At 38.5% G+C, this 22,478-nt stretch overlaps 1 protein-coding gene across 3 annotated transcripts in view; it reads left to right on the forward strand.

The window, feature by feature from the left end:
- The window catches only part of htr4 (5-hydroxytryptamine receptor 4), a 184,897-nt gene that overhangs the window by 31,925 nt on the left and 130,494 nt on the right, over positions 1 to 22,478 (forward strand). For 2 of the 3 annotated variants that reach the window (XM_032527604.1, XM_032527602.1), the window contains exon 2: positions 18,892 to 18,970. In XM_032527604.1, the coding sequence (XP_032383495.1) occupies positions 18,915 to 18,970 (56 nt within the window). In that variant the 5' untranslated portion in view covers positions 18,892 to 18,914. Of the gene's footprint in view, positions 1 to 5,254; positions 5,359 to 18,891; positions 18,971 to 22,478 lie in introns of those variants that run through there. The other variant, XM_032527603.1, reaches the window with a different exon arrangement.

Consider the following 22,478-nt stretch of genomic DNA (forward strand, 5'->3'; position numbering starts at 1 on the left):
AAGTTTCCAGCTCTCAGCAGAATAACGTATCTAATCTAGTTGATAGCAGACAGTTGCTTTGTAGATAGATGGTTTATAGTACCATGTCTTCATGGCTGTGGACTCTGAGGTTGAGTCAATTTATCAACTCTGAGCTGCCACTGGGCCCCAGGAAGTACTTGCCTAAGACTACCAGGATTATGGCACGGCAATATAAAGACACTCACACACACACACACACACACACACACACACACGCACACAAACATACAAAACACATATGCAAAGAATTCAGAAAAACAACAAAACAGAGATTAATCCAAATGCATATATGCAGACACACACACACACACACACACACACACACACACACTCACACTCACTACATGGCTGATTGATTTATGTACCTTATTTATTCATGATAGACCGTTGCATATCCACATGTTGACAAAACAGACTTGGGCCTTTGTCATGCATGGGAATGTCTGGACCCAGACACGCACACACACACACACACACACGTACAGATACACACACAGTGATCCCAGTGTGTGTGGATGGATAATGTGACCGACAGCAGGAAGTTCCACTGCTGTGTTTGCTCTCAGCTCCTTATCTCTGACTGTTTAACCAGAGAACAGGTCGTGGTTTCCAGTGCCATCCCCGAGCTGCTACCGTGATGTACAGGCGTGTGTGTGAGCTCCTATTAATGCCGCTCACTGTAACAGAAACAACCATCAAGGTTAATGGGACTGGGAACCCATGCTGCCTCTTCTGGACTCCTCCCCACTGCCTCTTCTGCGATTCCCTTTGTGTTTATAGGACTGAATGTCACTTTTAATGACCACCGTTAATAAAGTATTTATTGGATTTTTAGTTTACAGACAGAGGCAAAATTTATTGGGGTTTAACCTCAGAGGCTGGAGCTGCACAAGCAGCTTGATTCCAGTTGAGTGTGATCAACAAAAAAACTAATCCCAAAACTACTTTGATCAATTAATGGTTCATCAAGTAAAAACGCCAGCTCTTTAAATGTGTGGATTTGCATCCGGTGATATTTAACTGTAAATGTAAAATCCATAAACAAGGTATTTGAAGACAACAACTTTGAATGGTGGACATTCAGACCAGACCGTATGGTGAAGTTATTAATATAACTAGATAAAATAATGAAATAATCATGAGTTGACAAGAAGAGCTAGTTACTTAGGATACATTAGCAATGTACATCATAATGCAGCAATTGACTCTCAGTTCTCACAAGGCATGGTCAAGGCAGCTCTATTTGTATAGCACATTTCTACAACAAGGCCATTCAAGGTGATATACAGAAATAAAAATGAAAGTGAGGGAGAATATAAATACAACTAAAATAGAATAAGACAGGTTTGTACAAGAATACAAGTTACTATTCTATTTTTTTTATTTGAATTTTGGCTAATGTGTACTTGCTTGGTTTCACCATATGCATGGCAGCATTATTCACACTCGTTAAATGTGTGTTCTATGTTTGCATTGTCCTGACATTTGACCTCTTGTGAACATGTGAATAATCTGAATGACTGTCCACTTTAAGAAGAAAAGATGTAAGATGTAAGCGCATTGGGAGGAACGATGTTCGAAAGTAAAATTCCTCGTATGTGTCCTCATACCTGGCAAATAAAGCTGATTCTGGTTCTGATCTCCAACCAACAGTTTGGGTTGGTTTCTTTAAAAAATGCCAGTTTAAGCCTATTCTGTATCCATGACTTTCCACTTCCGGGATTATCTGGAAATTCCGCCGGATGTCTTTTCTTTGTGTTGGAATTTTAACTCTGGTGGATTTCTGAGGACTATGGTTACCTGGTCCTCAGATCTCTGCAGGGTAAATCCAGACAGCTAGCTGGACTATCTGTCCAATCTGAGTTTTCTGTTGAACTATTAAAACAACCTTTGAACGTACACGTTCCACCAAAACAACTTCCTTCCCGAGGCTATTTTGCCGCGACATTGTTTCCCCGTCGGGCGCTTAGCGCCGCCCAAGGCGGTTGGGATTGCTCTAAAGAAATACCAATAAACCAGAGCAGGTTTCGGAATGTGTAGACTAGCCAGACCCTCTTACGCAGAGCTGTGGAGGAAGGTATAGCAATGCGAGACTAACCTAAGCCTAACCAAGCAGTTTCAGTTGCCAAAACTTAACCAGGCTTTACCACTAGAGGTGGCAGATTCAAAATGCTCATCCAGTAGGAGTTGTTTTGGAAGGCAAACAATATATTTTGTGGATAAGTTATGATGACTCTTTGGTTTGATTTGTTCAGCATCATATCCCTGGCCTCATGCTTATTTTTGCTTCATATTTCACTTGCACAGTTTGCACGTCATATCCGGACGTTTTTTACATTGAAAGAAGAGAGGCAGTTGGTAGTTGCAGGTGTTGATGCATTAATTGAGGCTGAACAACACTTTCTTTAATATTCGTAACACACCCATCATCCAACGCAGCGGTGAAGTCTGCTGCAAACAGGACATTCAGTGGGGGATTTTTCCAGTTTACGGCCATCAAACTGAATGCTTAAGCATGTTTATTTCTTCCGTACTGGACGAAAGCTCTAGCAATAAACATATGTGAGGAGTAAAATGAAAATCTACAGTGGCTACTTATTGTTTCTTCACACACCTTGAAGTATTAGTCAATACAGCCGGCCTGTGAACTCCAGTGTTATAAAGGGAATTGTTTGGGAGAGCAGCCCGGCCTTGGACTTTGCTACAGGCGACCTAAATGAGAGGAAGCCGGGCTGTCAGTCGACCTGTTAATTGTTGGGGGTGTTAGGTTGTAAAAGTATGGCATGTGTTAAACAATGTACGACACAAGAGGCTGCATTGTGGTGAGAGAAATAAAGTGTCTATGTTAGAGGGTGGTGGCCTGACTGGGAGTCATTGCTCTGTTAATCAACTGTTACGGAGTATGCTTTGAAATACTAAAACACTTTCATTTTGTTGTCTTCTCTGTCTGTTTTTTGCCCTTTATTTTAATTTAAGCAAAATAAGATTTATTGGAAACAGAAGATACATGTTTTCTAATGTCATATTTGCAAGGAACTGATGTTGTATTGACTTTCTGGTTAGATAAAGGTTAAAATTGATGCTTTTTGTGACTTTTTATTTAAATATCTTAATCTTGTGTGTATCAATCTTTTGATAATCCCGGTTCTTCATGCGTCCTTGTCTTCTTTTAGGTAAGCCTACATGATATTTATGTTCCTCATATCATCAGAAATGTGGGAGTAGAGGACAATAAAGACAATTACTTAAGTGGCTCCATGAGAGCATCATGAATACAAAGCTAATACAACCTTTTTGGCTTTAGGGATGAGAATTAGCTGCCAGGATGACAAAGTCCTGTTTTTGTGTCATTGTAATTATTTACTCAAAGTCCTACCTTTATGAAACAGAGCTGAAAAGACTTGAAATAGTAATTTCATTTGAACATAAGGTCTATATCATTTAAAAATGATGTTTTTCTTTAAAGTAGCATTATTTGAAGACCCCCCTCACTTAAAGACCTATCCTGAAATTGTAGATTTGCAGCCCCCCTTGGATGTGAGTTTGAGGTCTTTGGCAACATGTGGTTTTACCAGTTATCAGAAGGATTAATGGTGTGGTGCTGTTTACTGTTATTAGGACATATGTCATTGTGGGAATACAAGGGCGTCTGAGGTCACTGGACTTGTTTTTGTCCATATTTGAGCAACAGAATACATTTTTTACAGAATGAAAGCAGTATTTTGTGTGTAGTGCCCCCTGCAGGCTCGACTCCTGCAGCAATGGTAAGACTAAGTTTAGCTGTTTGACGTCAGAGCAGAAGGAACTAAGACAATGTACATTTTTAAGTATATGTATACAACTGCCTATGTGTCTTCTTCGGTAATTCCATTATCAAGACTTTTAGGAGAGCTTTGTTAAAATAGCATCAGCTTCTTCTGCTTCTCTCCTCTTTTCTGTTCCCCATTACACTCTGTACCAACTTTGCTTTCAAGCCGTGTCCTCTCCTGACATTAATATCTTTGGCCTGATGTTTTAAAGGTACTGCATTTTTGTGTGTGTGAGAAGTTCTTTGCCCACAGATTTTGCAATCTGTGTGTGTGTGTGTGTGCGGTCAGTGACATGGGTTATACAGTTATGAGTCACTCTCTCACCAAATGCTCTTTGGACAGTCCAGCAGGTTTTATGGCTTTTGCTAACAAAGCTCCAGAAAGATAGACAGACAGACAGACATATAGGACAGTCAGTCATCTTAAAGGTCAGTTTTTGATGACTACTCAGCACACAGGGACCACTCCCGATCGCTTGTGTGTTATTGACTGCTCTGACATTCAGTTCAAGCCAATATCTGAACAAAATAGCAGCTGAAGTTTCTTAACCCTCCTCAGCCCAGAGTGTGTATTGACATTGCCAAGTTCGTATGTGTGTATTTCCTCAATAGTGACATCTCTCTGTCTTGGGGCTGCAACTAATGATTAATTTTCTTAATTAATTAGTTTGACTCACAGGATGTAGACTAAGGGTATAACCCTGAAAAGAAAGAAAAATACTCCCACTCCCTTGGATTATTTTGGGAAGTTTTACTTTTATTCAAATGCATGCAAGTTTAATTTACTGGGAGAGCTTTTGTCTTCTAATGCAACCTTTTTCAATAGATCTCAACTTACTTTTCTAATAGATCTCAACTTACTTTTCAAATAGAACTCAACTTACTTTTCGAAAAGATGTCAACTTACTTTTCTAATAGATCTCAACTTACTTTTCAAATAGATCTCAACTTACTTTTCGAAAAGATGTCAACTTACTTTTCAGATAGATCTAAACTTACTTTTCACATAGAGCTCAAATTTCTTTTCTAATAGATCTAAACTTACTTTTCTAATAGATCTCGACTTACTTTTCTAATAGATCTCAACTTACTTTTCGTAAAGATCTAAACTTTGAGACACCAATGCAAACATGCCATGCTTTTTATTCGATTTGAGTGCAGGAATTGTAGCTCGGACATCAGACTCCATAGAACCTAAATCTGCTTTAATTGAGATACATTGATCAAACTCAATTTCCTACATAAAATAAGACGTTAAGGTAGGGACATCACTTTGGAGGGATCATTCACAAGTTAAAGAACTTATTAAATCAATTATGAGGAAGTGAAAATAGCATCCATTTGACCCTGCAGAGCTACTTCCTGGTTTATATTTGTCCAACTGTATTAACAATATGTGCACATGCATACACTTTTTCAGTGCAAAGCAGACTCAAACAGATTTGGTCAGTTATTTGGATTACACTTGTGTTTCTTGTCTTGTTGGACTGTTACAAAGCTGTGTCTGCAGATCTCTCACAATGAAACTGGTAAGTGAAATGTTACTCTATAAGAAATCAATATCAAAGGTATAACAAGCAAAACAGAACAGAATGAGCTCATACACCTTTAAGTAGATAATAATAATAATAATAATAATAATAATAATAATAATAATAATAATAATAATAATAATAATAATAACAATAATAATAATGTATACTTTATTAATCCCACAAGGGGAAATTACAATTTACAATTTACACACAGGCCTGAATTAGACACACATGCTCAGTACCTATACGTCCACTATTGGAGAGATGAGGGGGGGCTGCCCATAGAAAAGCACCCTGAGCAGTTGGGGGTTCGGTGCCTTGCTCAAGAGCACATTGGTAGTGGCCAGGAGGTGAACTGGCACCTCTCCAGCTAGCAGTCCACCACCATACTTTGGTCCGTATGGGGACTTGATTAGCGACCCTCTGGTTCCTAACCCAACTCCCAGACTGAGCTACTGAGACCATACTGACCACAACTGAGACCATGCTGACATTTACTCATGAAATACCATCCAGTGTCATAGGATGTTAGGAATCAATATCACAATGAGACCCAAGGTCCCAAAGCTTCTTCCTTTCTTTCATATTCTTCATCATCAGTTTCTTTTTCCATCTATTATTCTGCCATGACTTCTTCCTTACTTTCTAGCTTCCCATGTCCCTTCTTTTTTCTGCCCCTCTTTCTCTACCAATAAAACCACGCATGATTCAAGGCATCATCCCAAGTCTTGGATTGATACCTTAATAAGCCTTGAACAGTTTGGATGGAGTTTGCATTTGTCAAAAAGCCTTGGTGGATTTCATGAGAGTAAATAGACTCTTTTAGCTGCACAGTGTACCCAGATACAACGGGATGTTCATTATTAGCAAATGTGGAGTAGCTCTCTGGCTGCAGGTTGGTTCTCTCTGTATTTCGAAGCCTTCCTGAAACAGTCGTGAGAATGAAAAGGAGCTTACTGAGCCCTCATACAATACAGGAACTAAAGGAGATGCATCCGTCTTGCTATTGCGAGTGAAGAGCCCCAAGACTGCCATCAACTCAAATTAGCATTTAAATTAAATTGGAAAATTAATCAAGAGGTACAGAAGTGTGTGTCCCTGTCTCGTGGGGGCTGGAGAACGCCGTGCTCCCTCCCAGAATGACGTTAGTTTCCCCTCTCCCACCTGGATACACTTGGGCTCCACTCGGTCACAGTGAAGTATTACCCCGCCAGGAGATCCACACATTTGGCAGCTGGATTGCCCCTCACCGACAAGCAGGCAAATTTGATTACTGCTGTCAAATAAAACCAGAGTCATCTGTGTGCCTGCACTTGGAAGAAAAAGTAAAGAGCAAGACTGTCCAGATGTCTAAAGGGTAATTTCTGTTCCTCCTTAAAACACAGTGAAGAGGAACGTTTTGAGTAATGAGGGTTTGGTTGGAGGGGTTCTGAGAACACAGGAGCAGGCAGATAATTGGACTGAAATAAAACAGAAGGGAGGAATGCAAGGTAGGACGGCAGCTGGTGTGAGGATATAATGCTGGCAAGTATGAACTGTAACCCCCCCATTCAAGTTTACAGAGAGCAGTACAGATTTAAAATCTTAAACTAGGAACATGCATTCACCCCCTAAGTAGTTATTAGCAAAGTCAAACTCCTTGTCTTAAGGTGTCACGAAGCTGGACAATTCATGTAGTATTTCAGATCCTTCTCAGTGGTCCAGTTTTAAGATACTGACTCATTAAAATGCTTATATAATTTGAGGATAATCTTAAATCATGGTCCACTGACTGATCTTTCCACTAAATCCCACACTGACTGAGTGTGAGCAACTCCATCCTCTAATAAAGACGGTGAGATGAGTATATGATATATATGCAAAATTGACTCCGTGAGTTTGCTCAGACTCAGATGGTGAGATCCAAAGACGGTGAGATGCCATTCAATGCTTTGGAAAATTATGGCAAGATATTTATTCCAAGGAACTTGTTTTTATTCTTTACATCTAGTTTTAATAAATCTTGGATTTCTGTAAATGTAATGCTAATATTAAGCATATTCTTGATTTAATAGAATACCAGTCATATAGTTTTTAATGATAATGCCCTCCAAATTAAACATCATTGGCACAATTTGTTTGGTGCTTCAGCAGATTTCTCTAGATGCAGCTGTACTTTACAATCTGTTTAACCAACAGATTAGATTTTGTCAAATAAAGCAAAATGTCAAATAACATAAATTAAAAAAATTGCATCATGCATGGATCAGATCTATCTTATTCCACTTCAAACTCCAACAGCCATTAATGAAAGGCGTCTCAAGTGACTTGATCCTGCTGTAGCTCTTAAAGGAAAGTACTAGTAATTATACAATGTAAACTTGTTATTTACTAAATTAAGAACTTTCAGTAAGTTTAAATGTTCAGTGTTAGAAAAAAACTTTGAGCATTTTGGAATTAAAGCCCTAACTCTGGCAGTGTATAGCGTATACCCTGCTCCACCTGCTAAGCTTTATTGACTGTAATAAATCATCGGTAATGTGATACAGTACATTTGGTCAGTTGCTTTGGACAGAATGGGAGAGAACGTATCAAGGGACAGATTAGCATATTTGTAAACTGCTTACACAGGATTTAGGTCCTTTGGCATCGTTATCGCATAATGCAGCAACCTTTAGCGATCATATAAGTGATAGCAGCTGTAATAAGGACGTGACTTGTGTCTAAATGGAGTATGCAATCGGGTTATGGAAAATAAAGCATACATTAAATCTCAAAAGTGCATTCTGTCTACTCGTCTTAACATACAGAATACAGTGGAAGGTAAACCCACCAAAACTCACAACAGTTGTTGATCTACCTTTCCATGAATTAATAAAATATAAAGTATTAGGGTTTAAAGAAGTTATTTTCATGTACACCCAAACAAAGTATCCTGTATGAAAATTACAAAAAATACACAAACTAGTAATTCTACAAACACAGAACCAAATGTAAGTGCCCTGATATATAGAAAATATACCCTAGGGTATTGGATCTGCACTGTATGTCTGAAAGGTTCTAGACAAACAATTATTATGATTATTATTATTATGATTATTATTATTTTAAATCCCCACAATACATTTACATTTAAAACTCTATTCCAATGTTGTGCGGTAAATGTTTTACATCTAACGTTTTATGGATTTAAATTGGTTTTGTTTTTTATTATTTATTTAGGCCTAATTAATAATCTAAACAGTATTATATTCATAAATACTTTATATTTAGGCAGCTAAAACATCTGAACCAAATGTTTTAGCATTTATTAATGTACCAATAAATACCTGTGCAATGCTTCAGTTGCTAAAAGCAGCTATTGGAGAGAAATATAGTGTTTTTATCTTAGTTTAAAAAGATCTTGACAACGTTATGTCTTCTCCCAAAACATATTCAGTTTTTTCATAATCATTTTTGCTTAATTATTCGTAGAAACAATTGGCAGACATGCTCAGGTGTAATCTTCCTTGTGCTGCATCCGTGCTCCACGTCCAGAGAAGTCTCGCCCAGTGGGGCCTCGTCAAGACAGGCTCAGTCCTCTCTTGGTTTACCCCAGACCAGGACCGGCTCATGCGCCTCCCTCAACAGCGTGTTCTCCACTGAGGCTTAATGGGCCTCTTAGTGAGGAGACAGGCAACAGACGGTGTGGGGATAAACCACACAGCTGGATCATTAGAAACATGCACACATACAGTAAATCTGGCTAATGTTGGTGACTTTTAATCTTCGATCTGTGTTTGTGTGTGTGTGTGTGTGTGTATGTGTGTGTGCGCAGATGCATCCTTCAGTAGTTACAGAATCCAGCTTTTCTTTTTCTCCTTCTGTCTAATTACCTGTCTGACTGGCATGATCAGCTTTAATGAGGTTCATTTCCTGTCAACACATGAACACCATACAGTTAGACAGCTGCTTTTTTTTCATTCAGGCAGTTTTGTTTGCCGTAAAAAACATGAATTCTGAAATTTCATCTAGTGCCAAAAATTCACTGATTTCATTTACTGTAATCAGAATAAATGCCCTTTCTCCCAAAGTCTGACATTTCAGATATCATGTACACTGTGATGAATTACACTGTGATTAACGGCGTGTTGTTAAATCTAGCCCGTCCTGAAACAAGTGTGATGAATTGCAATATAAAGTTAAATGTAAAGTATGCATTTGAAACGTTTTCTCCAATCTCCAATTAGCCAAACTCGTTTAAAACAAACATCCCTAATACACCATCAAGGTTGCCTATTCCCACACCCAGCGGAATCAGAGCAACATTATCCTCCCCTTGAATCAAATCAAATCAAATTCAAAGTTTGTGTGCCCATGATATTTTCTTAGTTTTTAGCTCCGGTTTGGTTGTTTCAAACTCCAAAGAAAAATATCTTTCTCTTTAGCTGAAAGATGCTCAATTTTGTTGACCAGTAGCCCTTAACTGTGCTGTCTGCTGTGAGAATGTATAAAGACTGTAAAGCCAGACAATGAAACCAATGAGATCAAAGAGACCACAATCTCTGTGTGATTGAAAGTTGATTCAACGTGAGATGCCTTTTCACGTTAAATCTGATTATTTTAGTCCATGTTAGCATACAAAATATCATGTAATTGAGCATTTAATATCACAGAAACAACATTAGCTGTAATAACTGTAACATTTACACATCAGAGTTATTCCCATGTGGAATTAGACTAGAATCAGTTTCATAGGAGGTGCTGGTGGTGGGGATGTGCACATACTGTATGTTGGAAATGTAATGTATGTCATCTTAAGGTCTTGCTTTTGCTGTGTGTTTTCCCACAGCACAATATTAAAAAAACAATCCATGAGAGTGGTAGCGTGCAAAGAAAATATGGAAAGGAAGCATTTCCTCAGCCTAAATGTCATATGACTCATCTCATTAACACTGTTTGACAGGCGTTGTGCATGAAAGCACCAGAGCTGTGGTGTGTGCCGGTCATGCCGCTTGACTTTGAAGCATTAGAACTGTAGGACTCCCTGCTGCCCTGAGGACATGTAAAATGAAACAGCCAGGTATATGTAGGTTGCTCCATGGAAGCAAATGGCGGGGTAGCTGAAACCTGAATCACACTAATGAAAAGAGGAAGGACATGGTTGAATAGATTATAATGGACAGCTGGAGGCTTGAGGAGCATAAGTGGTTGAGAATGTCCATCTTACTAAGAATTAAAAATTAAAGGAATAGTAACAAAAAAAAAGACACATTTCCATTGTATGCCTAGCTAATGTACATGAAACATCATCTTCAGGAAATAAAAAATTGATCCAATATATTCAGGGCATCTCGTGAGTCAAGTCAAGTTTCTTCAATCTCTCCCGGTTGCGATGCTATCGTGGTGACAAAATCTGGACGCAGACATATAAACACCTAGCAAAGTGGGACTACTCAAAACCGTCTCTGTGGTCAACTCAAGGAGTCTGCTGTGCTGACGGCAAAACAAAGGCTTAGTTTTGCAGATTAACCCCATATTTACAGGAAGCCTTTGGCTAAACCAAAGACCTCCACCACAGAGTCTCACGCCGCCTTCACACTCACAGTTGAAATCAACTCCGATACGGCTTCGAAACAACTGGAAGTCATTCATTTCCTTTGGAGATTTGCAGACATCACGCAAATGTGTCCAAACAAACTGGGTTCGAACAAGTGCGGTGCGAAAAAAATCGTGTCATTGGTCATTCGGATGCGTTCAAAAAAATGTAACTCTTGCGACAGACCACGGACTGTTCCTATCCAACAGTTTAAACGGAAGTTACCTTTGCTATGGTACTGATAAACAAATCTGAATTATTAACTTTTAATAAAATAAATAATGATTTTATAACAATAAGTTGTCATGTCATTTTTGAATTTTCATGATTTCCCAATGTTATTATGGCAGTTAATACAATTAAAATGTATAATTATATATTGTGGCCATTTCACTCACCCCACTCATTCACATTCAGCCAGAATTCATTTATTCCATGAAGGCAAATCGTCAGCTGGTAAATGCTCTTGCGGTTGGTCTCCTATACTGGAGACGCCAGCAGAAAAAGAAGTTTCCCATTCACAGAATCAACCGTTCTAATCTCGCCGCCATTTTGGTCCTACTCGCTTCCGGCGCTTTTCAACGGGTAGCACAACGTCCGTTGGGGGCGTGTTGCGTATTACGGAGCTGATTTCAACTGCCAGTGTGAAGGCGGCGTAACAAACCCAGACCAGCCCTCCACCCCCACGATGTCCCAGCCAGTCCGTCTGGAGTTGTCTGCTGGTCTGTATGTGTCTGTGTCTGATGTTCGGGCTCACTCTCATGTTACGTCTTCCATAACGTTGCTTTTTTTTCCTCACTTTTAACTTTTGTACTTTGTTCTTTTTCCATTTGTTCTGTATAAGTGTTAAACAAAGATTTGCCATTTACTTTTATTTTCAGGTGGGACACAAACCCCAGTCTCCTGGGTGAAAGTCCAGTGTTTGTTTGACCCACCCACTTGGCATGCTAGCCTCTTTAAGGAAAGCGGGAATCAAACATTAATGTGCTCTGGGATTCCCTTCTCCAGACCCTTGCACTTAGTTTTTTATAAGTCTTGACAAGTCTTATTAAAAAGCCAGACAGTCAACGAGTAGAGCTAACTGGGTTTAATGTACTCAGGGGGAGGATTTTGCATCAAAAACACAGGAACAGCCTGCTATGACTCCATTCAGACTTCTCTCCGTAACTGAGGGGCAGCTGGTGGCTGAACATTGAATATTTGATGAGATTCATTCTGCTGGCAGAGGAATGTTCTGTCAGCGGCTTAATGACTACAGTGAGACCCAGACACCGAGTAAACAGACCTAAGCTCCATCAGGACGAATAGTTGCTTTACGTCATACAAGTAAGCACAACCATTGACACTTTCTCACGTTATCAGCAGCTGTGTTTACATGTATGTGCATTAACTGGGTGATTGTCTGTACCCTGGTTCAGCACTGTAATGCCAAACTGTTATTAGGCACTTTTGATTCCCTGCAGCCGAGTCTCTCATTCGTTGCCACGAATAAACCTCTTAACAGAATATTTCTGTCCACTTGTGATGTCCCGCCCACTGCTTGTAAAGCCTGGCAGCTATAAACCGATCTGAATTTTCTGGCGCCTCTGCTTTGCTTGTTGCCATGGCTTCTGTTGATATCATGATGTACCCACAATGCTGTGCAAAACCAAACTTTTAGATGTTTCCATGCTGACAGACCGACAGCATGTCTCATTACCGGAGTATAAACTTACCTGGGCTTTTTCAATTCCACTGTTATGTTTTCATGCATCGAGCCTAAACCAGTTTGCCTGAGCCACCAGATTGTCAGTGCGCGGAAATGTAGCAATCATGCCTGTCTCCACCTGCTCAGTATTTCTTCCATGTTTTCCTTTTCTCTTTCTTTCACGTTGCTCCATCAGTTTCTCACACTGTCATCATTTTCCTTGCATTTCTCTGTCCCTCCTCTCTGTTTGACTGGATGAGAGCTGACAGACCCTCTCAGAGGCCTCGCCCATTAGCTCTGTCATGCGTTCAACCCGCCTCAGCTCCCTGACTGTGTTTATTATAGAACAGAGTCGGCAGGCTCGCTGCGACCCTAAGACAGTGCCAAGGAGATTTCAGACTGGTGGCAAATCAGTCTTATGATGATATAATCATCTGTTCGGGGTCAGTGAATGTTTGGTTACACTGTTGCCATGACCTTCATTGTACATGTGTAGGACGAAGATGGGAAAATCTGCATCAATATCTACTGATGTCGCTGTGTGAGCAAATGTTTTACCCCACATTACTCTCTCGGTGGTTGCATTCTTTTTCCTTATTTGAAGGTGGCAAAGAGCTCCGATGAAAAATCATGTATTGGAATGTGTGAGGCAAAACAACATGATGACATAAGTACACACAGTACTGGTGCAATTTTACCACCAGTGAAACATAACCCCTTTATGACTTAACAAATCCATCCAATTATCAGTGATAATATTAAACGTAAATACTGTATGGTTACACAATACAACTCTCATGATATTCTTTAATTTGAGCCATTTCTTGCGGTCAGGCAGCTGGTATTATTCTACATTTATATTTTTAGAAAAAGTAATTATCTGGCACCAAGGTCTGACCAGGACATGCATGGGTATGAGTGTTCATCCTATCAGCCTCTTGCTATTAAATATAGCCACAATTCATTTATACCAAATTTTATTTTTTATTTAAAAGCAGAAACGGCACATAACCATACCATTATTTTAAGAGCATACGCTTAGATAATTGAAGCTCCCGGCAACCATTATGGAATTATTACATTTTGGTTCATGGAAACTTTCAATCTGAAATCTCTTGTGCAGTATGCAAACCTGTTGGCACATACAGTGGGGTTTGAAAGTTTGGGCACCCCAGGTAAAAATTAGTATTAATGTGCATGAAGAAGCCAAGAAAAGATGGAAAAAACTCCAAAAGGCATCAAATGACAGATTAGACATTCGTATTATATGTCACAAAAAGTTAGATTTTATTTCCACCACTTACACTTTCAAAATAACAGAAAACAAATAATGGCGTCTGCAAAAGTTTGGGCACTCTGCAATGTTAATGCTGTAAATCACTGTGCAATTGTATGACTTCATAGTATTACGTGACCTGAAATAATATCAATATGGTAGACTGTGTAAGACAAGTAAATTCTTACTTCTGCTTATGAGTAATTAAAAAAGTATTGTTTTTATTGGTGAAGAGTTAACTACGCTTTTCAAGTAATTTGCCTAAAACCTATGCCAACATTTACAGTTTGTACAACCTGCCTATGATTAATAAATGAGTTAAAACATTAAAACATGGTATGTGAAAACTTTGGCACTTGCCAAATTATTCAAAGGACATAGAGGGAGTGAAACACAATAATTGATTTATTGTTGTATGGCAATTCTGCCGTGCTGGAGTGTGTTGCAGGAATTCGGTGGGGTCCAACAGATTTCACAGTATATGTGTGTGTGTGTGTGTGTGTGTGGGGGGGGGGTTGGCCTTTTCCAACTGCCACTTTTCTCATTTGAAAGCCATGATGTCTCTTTCTTTCTCATGGGTGGGCCAAATTCTTTGGGCAGGCAAAGCAGAAAAAGGGGAGGTAATCATGCACCTTGTGACCTCATAAGGAGCTTAGTTCCAAATCGGCCCATCTGAGCGTTCATTTCTCAAAGGCAGAGCAGGATACCCAGGGCTCGGTTTACACCTATCACCATTTCTAGCCACTTTGACCATAGGCAGGCTGGGGAAACTCATATTTATGTTAAAAACCTCAGAAAGTGAAATTTTCATGCCATTCGACCTTTAAGATCACAGGTCACTCTAAAGACAGAAGAGTATTTCTATAGCACATATCATACGCACTGGAGACATTTTGACATCTGTAAGCATAAATTACAGAAGATTATAGGGTTTTAATGCATTTTGTAGAGTCAATAAAGAATCTTCATTCATATTTAGTGCATTAGGTTTCTATACTTAATCTCGAACTTTATTATTAAACACAATCATTTCATTGTCTCTGACTGTAGACAGATTTAATATACGATGCCATGAATCTAATATACTTTAAGGCTTTTAAAGCCAGGGTCCATCTTATCCAAATATTTAGATATTAAAGCTTAACCCTCTATGATTAAATAATGTAGGTAAGCTTAAAGTGTGTATGTGTGTGTGTATGTTTTGCACATGTGCCATTTGGAGGACCATTCTGTCCAAAGCACTTCACAATATCTTTTAAATTCATATCTGTAAGTACCTTCAAACCTACATTGTTGTTTGTGTTGGTACATTAGATTGATTAGCATGTGCTTTTGTGTGACATGACATCTACCAGCACAGTACTGCACACTTCAGTTTCCAAGTGAAACATGATGACGGCCTTCTTCTCCATTCCTAGTGTGCTTTATGTATTTGAGATACCTCTTCCTGACAGGCACATACATATACGTAAGACCCTTTCACAAGTCATTGTGCTCAAATGGTCAATACAGATTACCTTTAACCTTTTATCTCCAGCAACCACTGGATGTCTCTGCACATTAGCAAGTTGAACCATGGGAACATGGTGTTTTACTAATAACTTTCAGTCAAAATCCAAAAGCTTATCATGTTTATTATATACTTGATATATACTTGATATATCAAGAGATAATGTAATCAGATAATTTATTATCTGATCATAGATAACAAAGATAACAAATGGAGGCCATAAAAGTGTAGTGTTTATGAAGGTCATATTCTTTAATCCTAAATCTTTAATCCCCTGTCTTTTTCAAAGGTTAAAAGGAAGGACTCCACGATGTAAGGATACACAACGATAATGAAACACTAAAGTTGTGAGCATGAATTATGTTGGTAAAAGTCTTATTCAAGGACAAGACATTTACAGATTCACAAGTTCTCTTTAAACAGACAGACTGTGGATCTTCAGTGTGAGCTTCTCACTTAAGAGCATGTTGCATTGTGGGTTTTTGTAGCCTTTTGCAAGGCTAGCTAGTTTCTATCCATCTAAATATCATAAATTGTTTCTTGCAAAGAGAAATCATGCTTGTGTTTATCACCAAAATCAAAGATGTGTATCCTTGAGGTCAAGTGAAGGTGTAGATTGAATTTCCATTCTCATAAAACATTTACAACACCAATGTATGCACATTCGAAACCTGCATTGTTCATCTATTTATGCAAGCTAGCAGTATTCTTGTTCCCTGACTTTCAGCTGGTGCACTACTGCACTTAATGCACTAGCCCCTGTCACTTACTGTAATGCAATAGCATTAAAGCTATAATGCGTAGTTTCTGTCGCCCCCATTAGGAATTCTAAGTAATGACAACAACACTGTCTGCGCATCCACATGCTACAAGCCGTTTCTCTGTGCTGGACAACACAATCTATCTTCTGAACATAGCCATACTGAGCTTACTGGAGCCACACTGGAGCTTTGTATCAATTCATTTGACACTGGCTTGCATGTAATGGACATTCATTAATATCTATAAGCTACGCACTAAAGCTTTAAGCTTTAGCATCCCCTCTGGCACGTGTGCATGCTCAACATACAAACAAAAAAGGGATTCGCTCTGGATAATATTGCATTGAAAAGGCTGTTGGGAAAACAGCATTGTCTTTGGGGGTAAAACGGGCTAAATATGAGCAATTATTGACATATCACAATAATAGGATAATAGGATGATAGAAATATAACAATAAGCCATAACTGTGCTCAGTTTCTGTATTTAGATCATAACTTTCCAGGAATGCTAGCAGCCTGTCTTTACTGCTGTAAAATCTCCAGAATAAATAATCCATGCAACAGTTAACTAGGATAAGTATGCAGTCCAGTGTGTGTGTGTGTGTGTGTGTGTGTGTGTGTGTGTGTGTGTCTGTGTGCATGCATTTTGAACACATGCCATTTGGATAGTAATCCATGATATTATATAAATCATTGTTTACATGTTGCATGTTTAGTTGCTCTTCTGCATCTGTATGTGCGAGAGAGTTAGAATGAACTTTGTCTAAGAGGATTATGCACACCAGCATTATTTTGGATCTCACAAAACTCAGCTTCCTTTATATTATTGCCAAGCCTAGAATGAAATAATGAGAGAACAAACATCTTTATGTAAGTGTGACATTTTTAGCAAGGGTGAATTTATTACCCCTTTGTTTCAAAACAGAACGTTGTATGTATTCATGCTGCATAGCACAACATGTTCTCTTTATGGCTTGAGCCTTTGAGCCCTTCCCTTTGCGTTATTATTTATAGTGGAGATAATTTAATAACTTTGTTAATTTTTCTGTTGGATTTGTACGCATGATGAACTGCTTCTGACAGCTACCCATATGGCTGAAGCTTAACAGGTTGTGTTATGCAGGGGGTAAATCTGCAGGCCGTGGTCCTCCTCTGTGTCCTCCTGATCTCTCTCTCGGGCTGACCTTTACTGAGCATCCCGCCTGCACGCCCGTGGAAATTTACCCAACAATCAAGCTTTGCTCTATCACTGTTTTAATTGAAGTGAAATTAAGCATACATTTAAAAAAAAAAACAAGAACGTTTTTTGTCAGCAATGATGTCAGTTACATCATCCCATAATGCATTATTTCCTCTTACTGGCTTCCCAGGCTGACCCAGGTGTCACTCCCTGATTCTAGTCAAGTGCAAATTTGAGTTGCGAAGCTCAGATTTAAACGGTTTATGGCATAATCTGTCATCCCTGATAAGAGTCGAGTCAGGTCAGACCCATAGACAGTTGAAGACCAGCTCTGGTCCAGTGCAGATGTGAGTTGCGCATATTCAGATTTCAACGGTTTACGGCGTAGGCTAACGTGTCATACTGAAATTTGTGAAATCCATAAAATAATAAACTTTTCTCATTACAAACAATAACAGAAGATGGGAATCATTTCAATTATTATCATTTCATTTCTATGATAGTTTGATTGCTAACGTTAGCTCAAAACGACATTCAACTGACAACCTTTGTTGTGTTTGATTGCTAGCTTGTAGCTAAGCTAGCAGTAATTTCAAAAACGTTTAGCTATCTATGGTTGTTTGATTGCTAACGTTAGCTCAAAACGCCATTCAACTGGCAGCCTTTGTTGTGTTTGATGCTAACTTGTAGCCAGCAGTGAACCAACTTCATTAAGTAGGTCCATTTATACTGTATTGACATTACAGAAGTCTCTAGTTAGCATCTTGTAGGCTACACGTCGCTAAGTGACGCATGCGCAACTCAAATCTGCACTCGACTCACATCGGGGAGTGACACCAATATTGTCTCCATTTTAAGAATGTGTTGTTGTTGTTTTACTTAACAAAATTAAATTTATTCTACAACCCAGGTCAGAGTGATCCTTTTTTTACTTGAAAAACAAAAGCTCAGAACTTTCACCTTTGGTAAATAAAACAACAACCAGTTGCCTTTGTATTATCCTCCAAAACTCTGGCTCCCAAATGGTTCTTTTTATGAAAAAGTACTTTACTTTAGCGTTACAGTGGGGTATACTAGCAAATAAAATGAAGGATAAGTTGAATTTAAACATGTTTGTTTATTTATTGATTTTACTCACTTCTACTCAACCAGGATGTCTCTTGGGAAATATTCCACCTTTTACAAGAAAATCCATAACTACTTATTCTAAAGTGTTGCATAATATGAGGACACAGTTTTGAAAGGCAGTTCAGGTTGAACAAATGCAATTACTTAGTCTACCCTTTTATAATACTCTACCCCTTAATCCAAGATTATTGCACCCCGATGTCTGATGCAGCATACACAGTGCTGGTCAATTGGTAGTAGACTTTAAATGTCAAAGGAAATTGTTGCATTTGCATAATTCTGTTTTGAGTTAATAGCCTATGTTCATGTTAATGTAATCCACTGAGTCTGCAAACTGCATGAATTGTTTTATATTTGTGATTAAAAGTTCAGCCTATAATGAAATATGTGATTATGTCAATTTATTAATTGTGATTTTCCGTCTGCAGGGACTCTCTGCATTTATGGTTACATGAATGTCAGCGCTGCAGGCCAGATGCCGGTGATGGAGGAGCTTGTCAGTGAGAGGTGAGAACTAATCAGCTTTTATGTCAAATAATCCGTCTTTGTGATTTAACACTTTCTGACAATGGTCACACAGCACATCAAAACACGTGGAAAACCAAAGAAACTCAGTCAAATGAAAGATTTTAACATTTCATTTTTCTGTTTTTTTAAAAGTGGATGTTTGCATGTGGCCTTCAATGGCATCTCTAGCAGTCCATTGTATAAAGTGTTGTTCAGATTTCCACTGGGGACACTTGTACTAACTAACCACTTACCTAAAGTGTGGCATCTCTGGATGTCACATTTCTTTCTCATCTCATTTAATCTCAACACTTTTTTTCTTGTTAATCTGACAGGACACATATTACACATATATTACATGGTTGGCAGAGTAGAAACTGAAAAACTCTGCAATCTGAGAAAAAAAGTTAAATCTTGCATTATCTTGCACATAGTCAGCAACTTGTACTCTACATGCCTTTTTATGGTAATTTGAATGCTTAGTCTAATGAGAACTCTTTTTTATTATTGTTATTTTAATTTTTTTATTTATTGAAATAATGTACACTTGAATTCTGTTGTCTTGGTGAATGTCGGCATTACTAGCTTCAATTCCATTTTACTCGTAGTGTCACATCACATAAGGAGTATGCTCAGGACACTTTACAGATAGAGTAGGTCTAGACCACACTCTATAATTTACAGAGACCCCCCCCCCCCCCCTCCCAAGAGCAAACAGAATAGCCCAGTGACCTCAGTTTGTACGTATGCTGTGAGGTATTTCTTTTCTCATAAATTTGCACTTCCAAACTTGTTGAATATCACAAATCTGCCTCAAGGGGCTTCACCAGAAGTGAAAGGAATAATAATGGACAGCCATTATTATTCCTTTCACTTCTGGGGTGATTTCCTTCACTTTAGTGATCTTCAAGTTTATGAGCTCTACTGGAGGGATTGATGAGAGGAGAGGTGTTAACCATAGGGTGTAAATGTAGCAAAATATGATTGTTTTTAACCCTTGTGTTGTCCTCCCGGGTCAAAAAGATTAACACGTTTTTTTACACTTTTCTTGACATTTGACATTTTCAATGCGTTATTTTTTAAATATTATTTCACTACCCCCACCTTACTACCACTAGTTTTAAACTACTTTTTGGAATCCATGGTCAAAAACCGTCATTTGTATAGAATTATACCTAATATTTGAGCTAACAAAGCAGAAATTATGAACTATTTTGACTAATAGTTACTATCAGAGGAGCGTATGTTGAGTGGATGAGTTTGGTCAGGATACAGATTTAAAACCATTTCAATTTACACCCGAAATTCAATGAAAGTGATTGTATTTGCAAAGAGCGTTGCATGGAATCAATCTTTTTTTTTGTGATAATTTGGTTAAAAACAATGCCATATTTCTGATACAGACATTGTTAAAAAGGGTCAAATTTGACCCGAGAACAACAGGAGGGTTAAACCAGAAGGTAGCAATGTAAATGTAGCCTCAGAGTCACCTAGTGAAGTTGCACTGACTGAAACAGTGTGTGTGCGTCTGAATTGTTCATGTATTCGTCTACACAAGCACACATAGCAGAGATGGCTGCTGCACTGTGTAATGAACCAGTCTCTGAAGTCTCCAGATCAAAAATAAATTGACTGCCCTGATTCCTTCTTTAAGGGCATTCTCATCTTCAGATGTTTGGCTCAGCTGAGGAAACAATAGGCAGTGTGGGATTTCTAACTCTCTATTTAGCTTGCCCTCAGGCTTGTTGGTTTGATTGAAACAGGGATCCTGAAACTGTTGGGTGGTCTTTTTTCAATGCTTTGGAATGTGCCAGCTTCCTCCGCCTGGCTAATGTCTTTTTAGTCCCGAGGATGAGAGAGAGATTTGAATTTTGCTTTCATTATCACTGTGAAGGCGCTGTGGGACCACTTTTATTCTGAGTACTTGCTTTGACTTACAGAGGCACAGATAAGAAAAGAGAAAGAAAAAAAAAATGATGCATAGAGGGGAAGAGACCGAAATATAGCAGACGTACAGTAATTCAAGAAAACAAAGACAGGACAATAGAAAAGACAACAATAGACAAAAGGAAGACAAGATGTACTGCAAGTCTTTGTGTATTTCAACACTAATTATCTTCACAATGATACCCACATTCTTCCTGGTGCTTTCTCTCTCTTTCTCTCAGAGGCTAATTTAAGTCCAAACTTGTTTGTCTGTATTATTTGGATCTCTCCATGTTGTCACATTTTGCATCTTTCTAAAGTAGCTCCAGTTTGAACGATATAAGAGCCCAGCAGGAGAGTACAAATATCCCTCAACTATTAAACATCCATCAAAATGTATCCGTAAATGTGAGTATTATCTATCAGCCAGCCAGTGTTCTTGTTCTTGTGGAAAATGTGTGGTTTGTAGCCTACAGAAAAAAATGTCTGGTATTCTTAGAAGAACCAAACTGATGACATTGATCACACTTCAATGCACTTCTCTACTCTATCTTACCCACTATTTCTTAATTAGTGGAAACACAATCTGCTGTTGCCGCTACACTAATTTACCGGGAGGCACAAACATATATTAGTCACATCACGCATGTTTTTTTTTTTTTTAAATCTTGAATCTTGCACTGCATGTGCACGCACCATGACATCCCATTACCGTCTTATCTCTCAGTTACCACTCTGGCCTCTTTGTCCTCTGGCATGATTTCCCAGTTAATACCCTGCAACATCTGTTCCTGAGCCACATGTGGTCCACATTATCTTCATTTTCGTACATGAGGTTTAAAAAGAAAATTTAAATAAACTTGAGTTTTGGCAGAATAACAGGCAAATTAGATTATAGCACTATAATTTCTACACTATATATATATTGCATTGCTCATTCTTCCATGATAGCTAGCAAATGAACAATTTAATGCAAAACCTTAGTTATTCAATACACATCTATTGTACATCTATGATCTTTGTTATTATTGTCAGATTGTAAGTACCAGCCTACATAAGTAACATCAAACACAAGTGATTCACTTTTATACTTTTGTAGTTTCCATAAAAATACCAATTTTGTTACATGCAAATCTTTCATATGTTCATGTTAAGCTACATAAGCAGTCCGTGGTTGTTTAATGCTTCATTGGTTATTTGCAGAGTGAAGTGCCTCAGAGCCAGGAATCATTTGCCAATGTGGCAGTTAATGCAAAACCCAGTTCTTTTGCAGCCTTTGAAATGTTATGATTGGCGAAGACTTTTTAGCAACCCTTCCTTTACGCTTGTCAGGGGGGCGAGATGATACGTTTGTCATACATTTGTCATACATTTACATTTTACGTAATCATTTTTGCATAGGGGTGTTAAGGTGGTTTGGAATCATTTCTCGTATGATCTTTTTAGTCACATCCATTTAATAGACACCTTTGATTTCCAAATTCCATCCCTACATCATGCGTACACCAGAATAAGGATTCAGTCATGTGCCCATTAGCAGTATTGTTGATCTTCCATATACACAGCGTGTGATGCATAATGA

Source organism: Etheostoma spectabile, chromosome 10 (assembly GCF_008692095.1).
Source record: "Etheostoma spectabile isolate EspeVRDwgs_2016 chromosome 10, UIUC_Espe_1.0, whole genome shotgun sequence".
Lineage (NCBI taxonomy): Eukaryota > Metazoa > Chordata > Actinopteri > Perciformes > Percidae > Etheostoma > Etheostoma spectabile.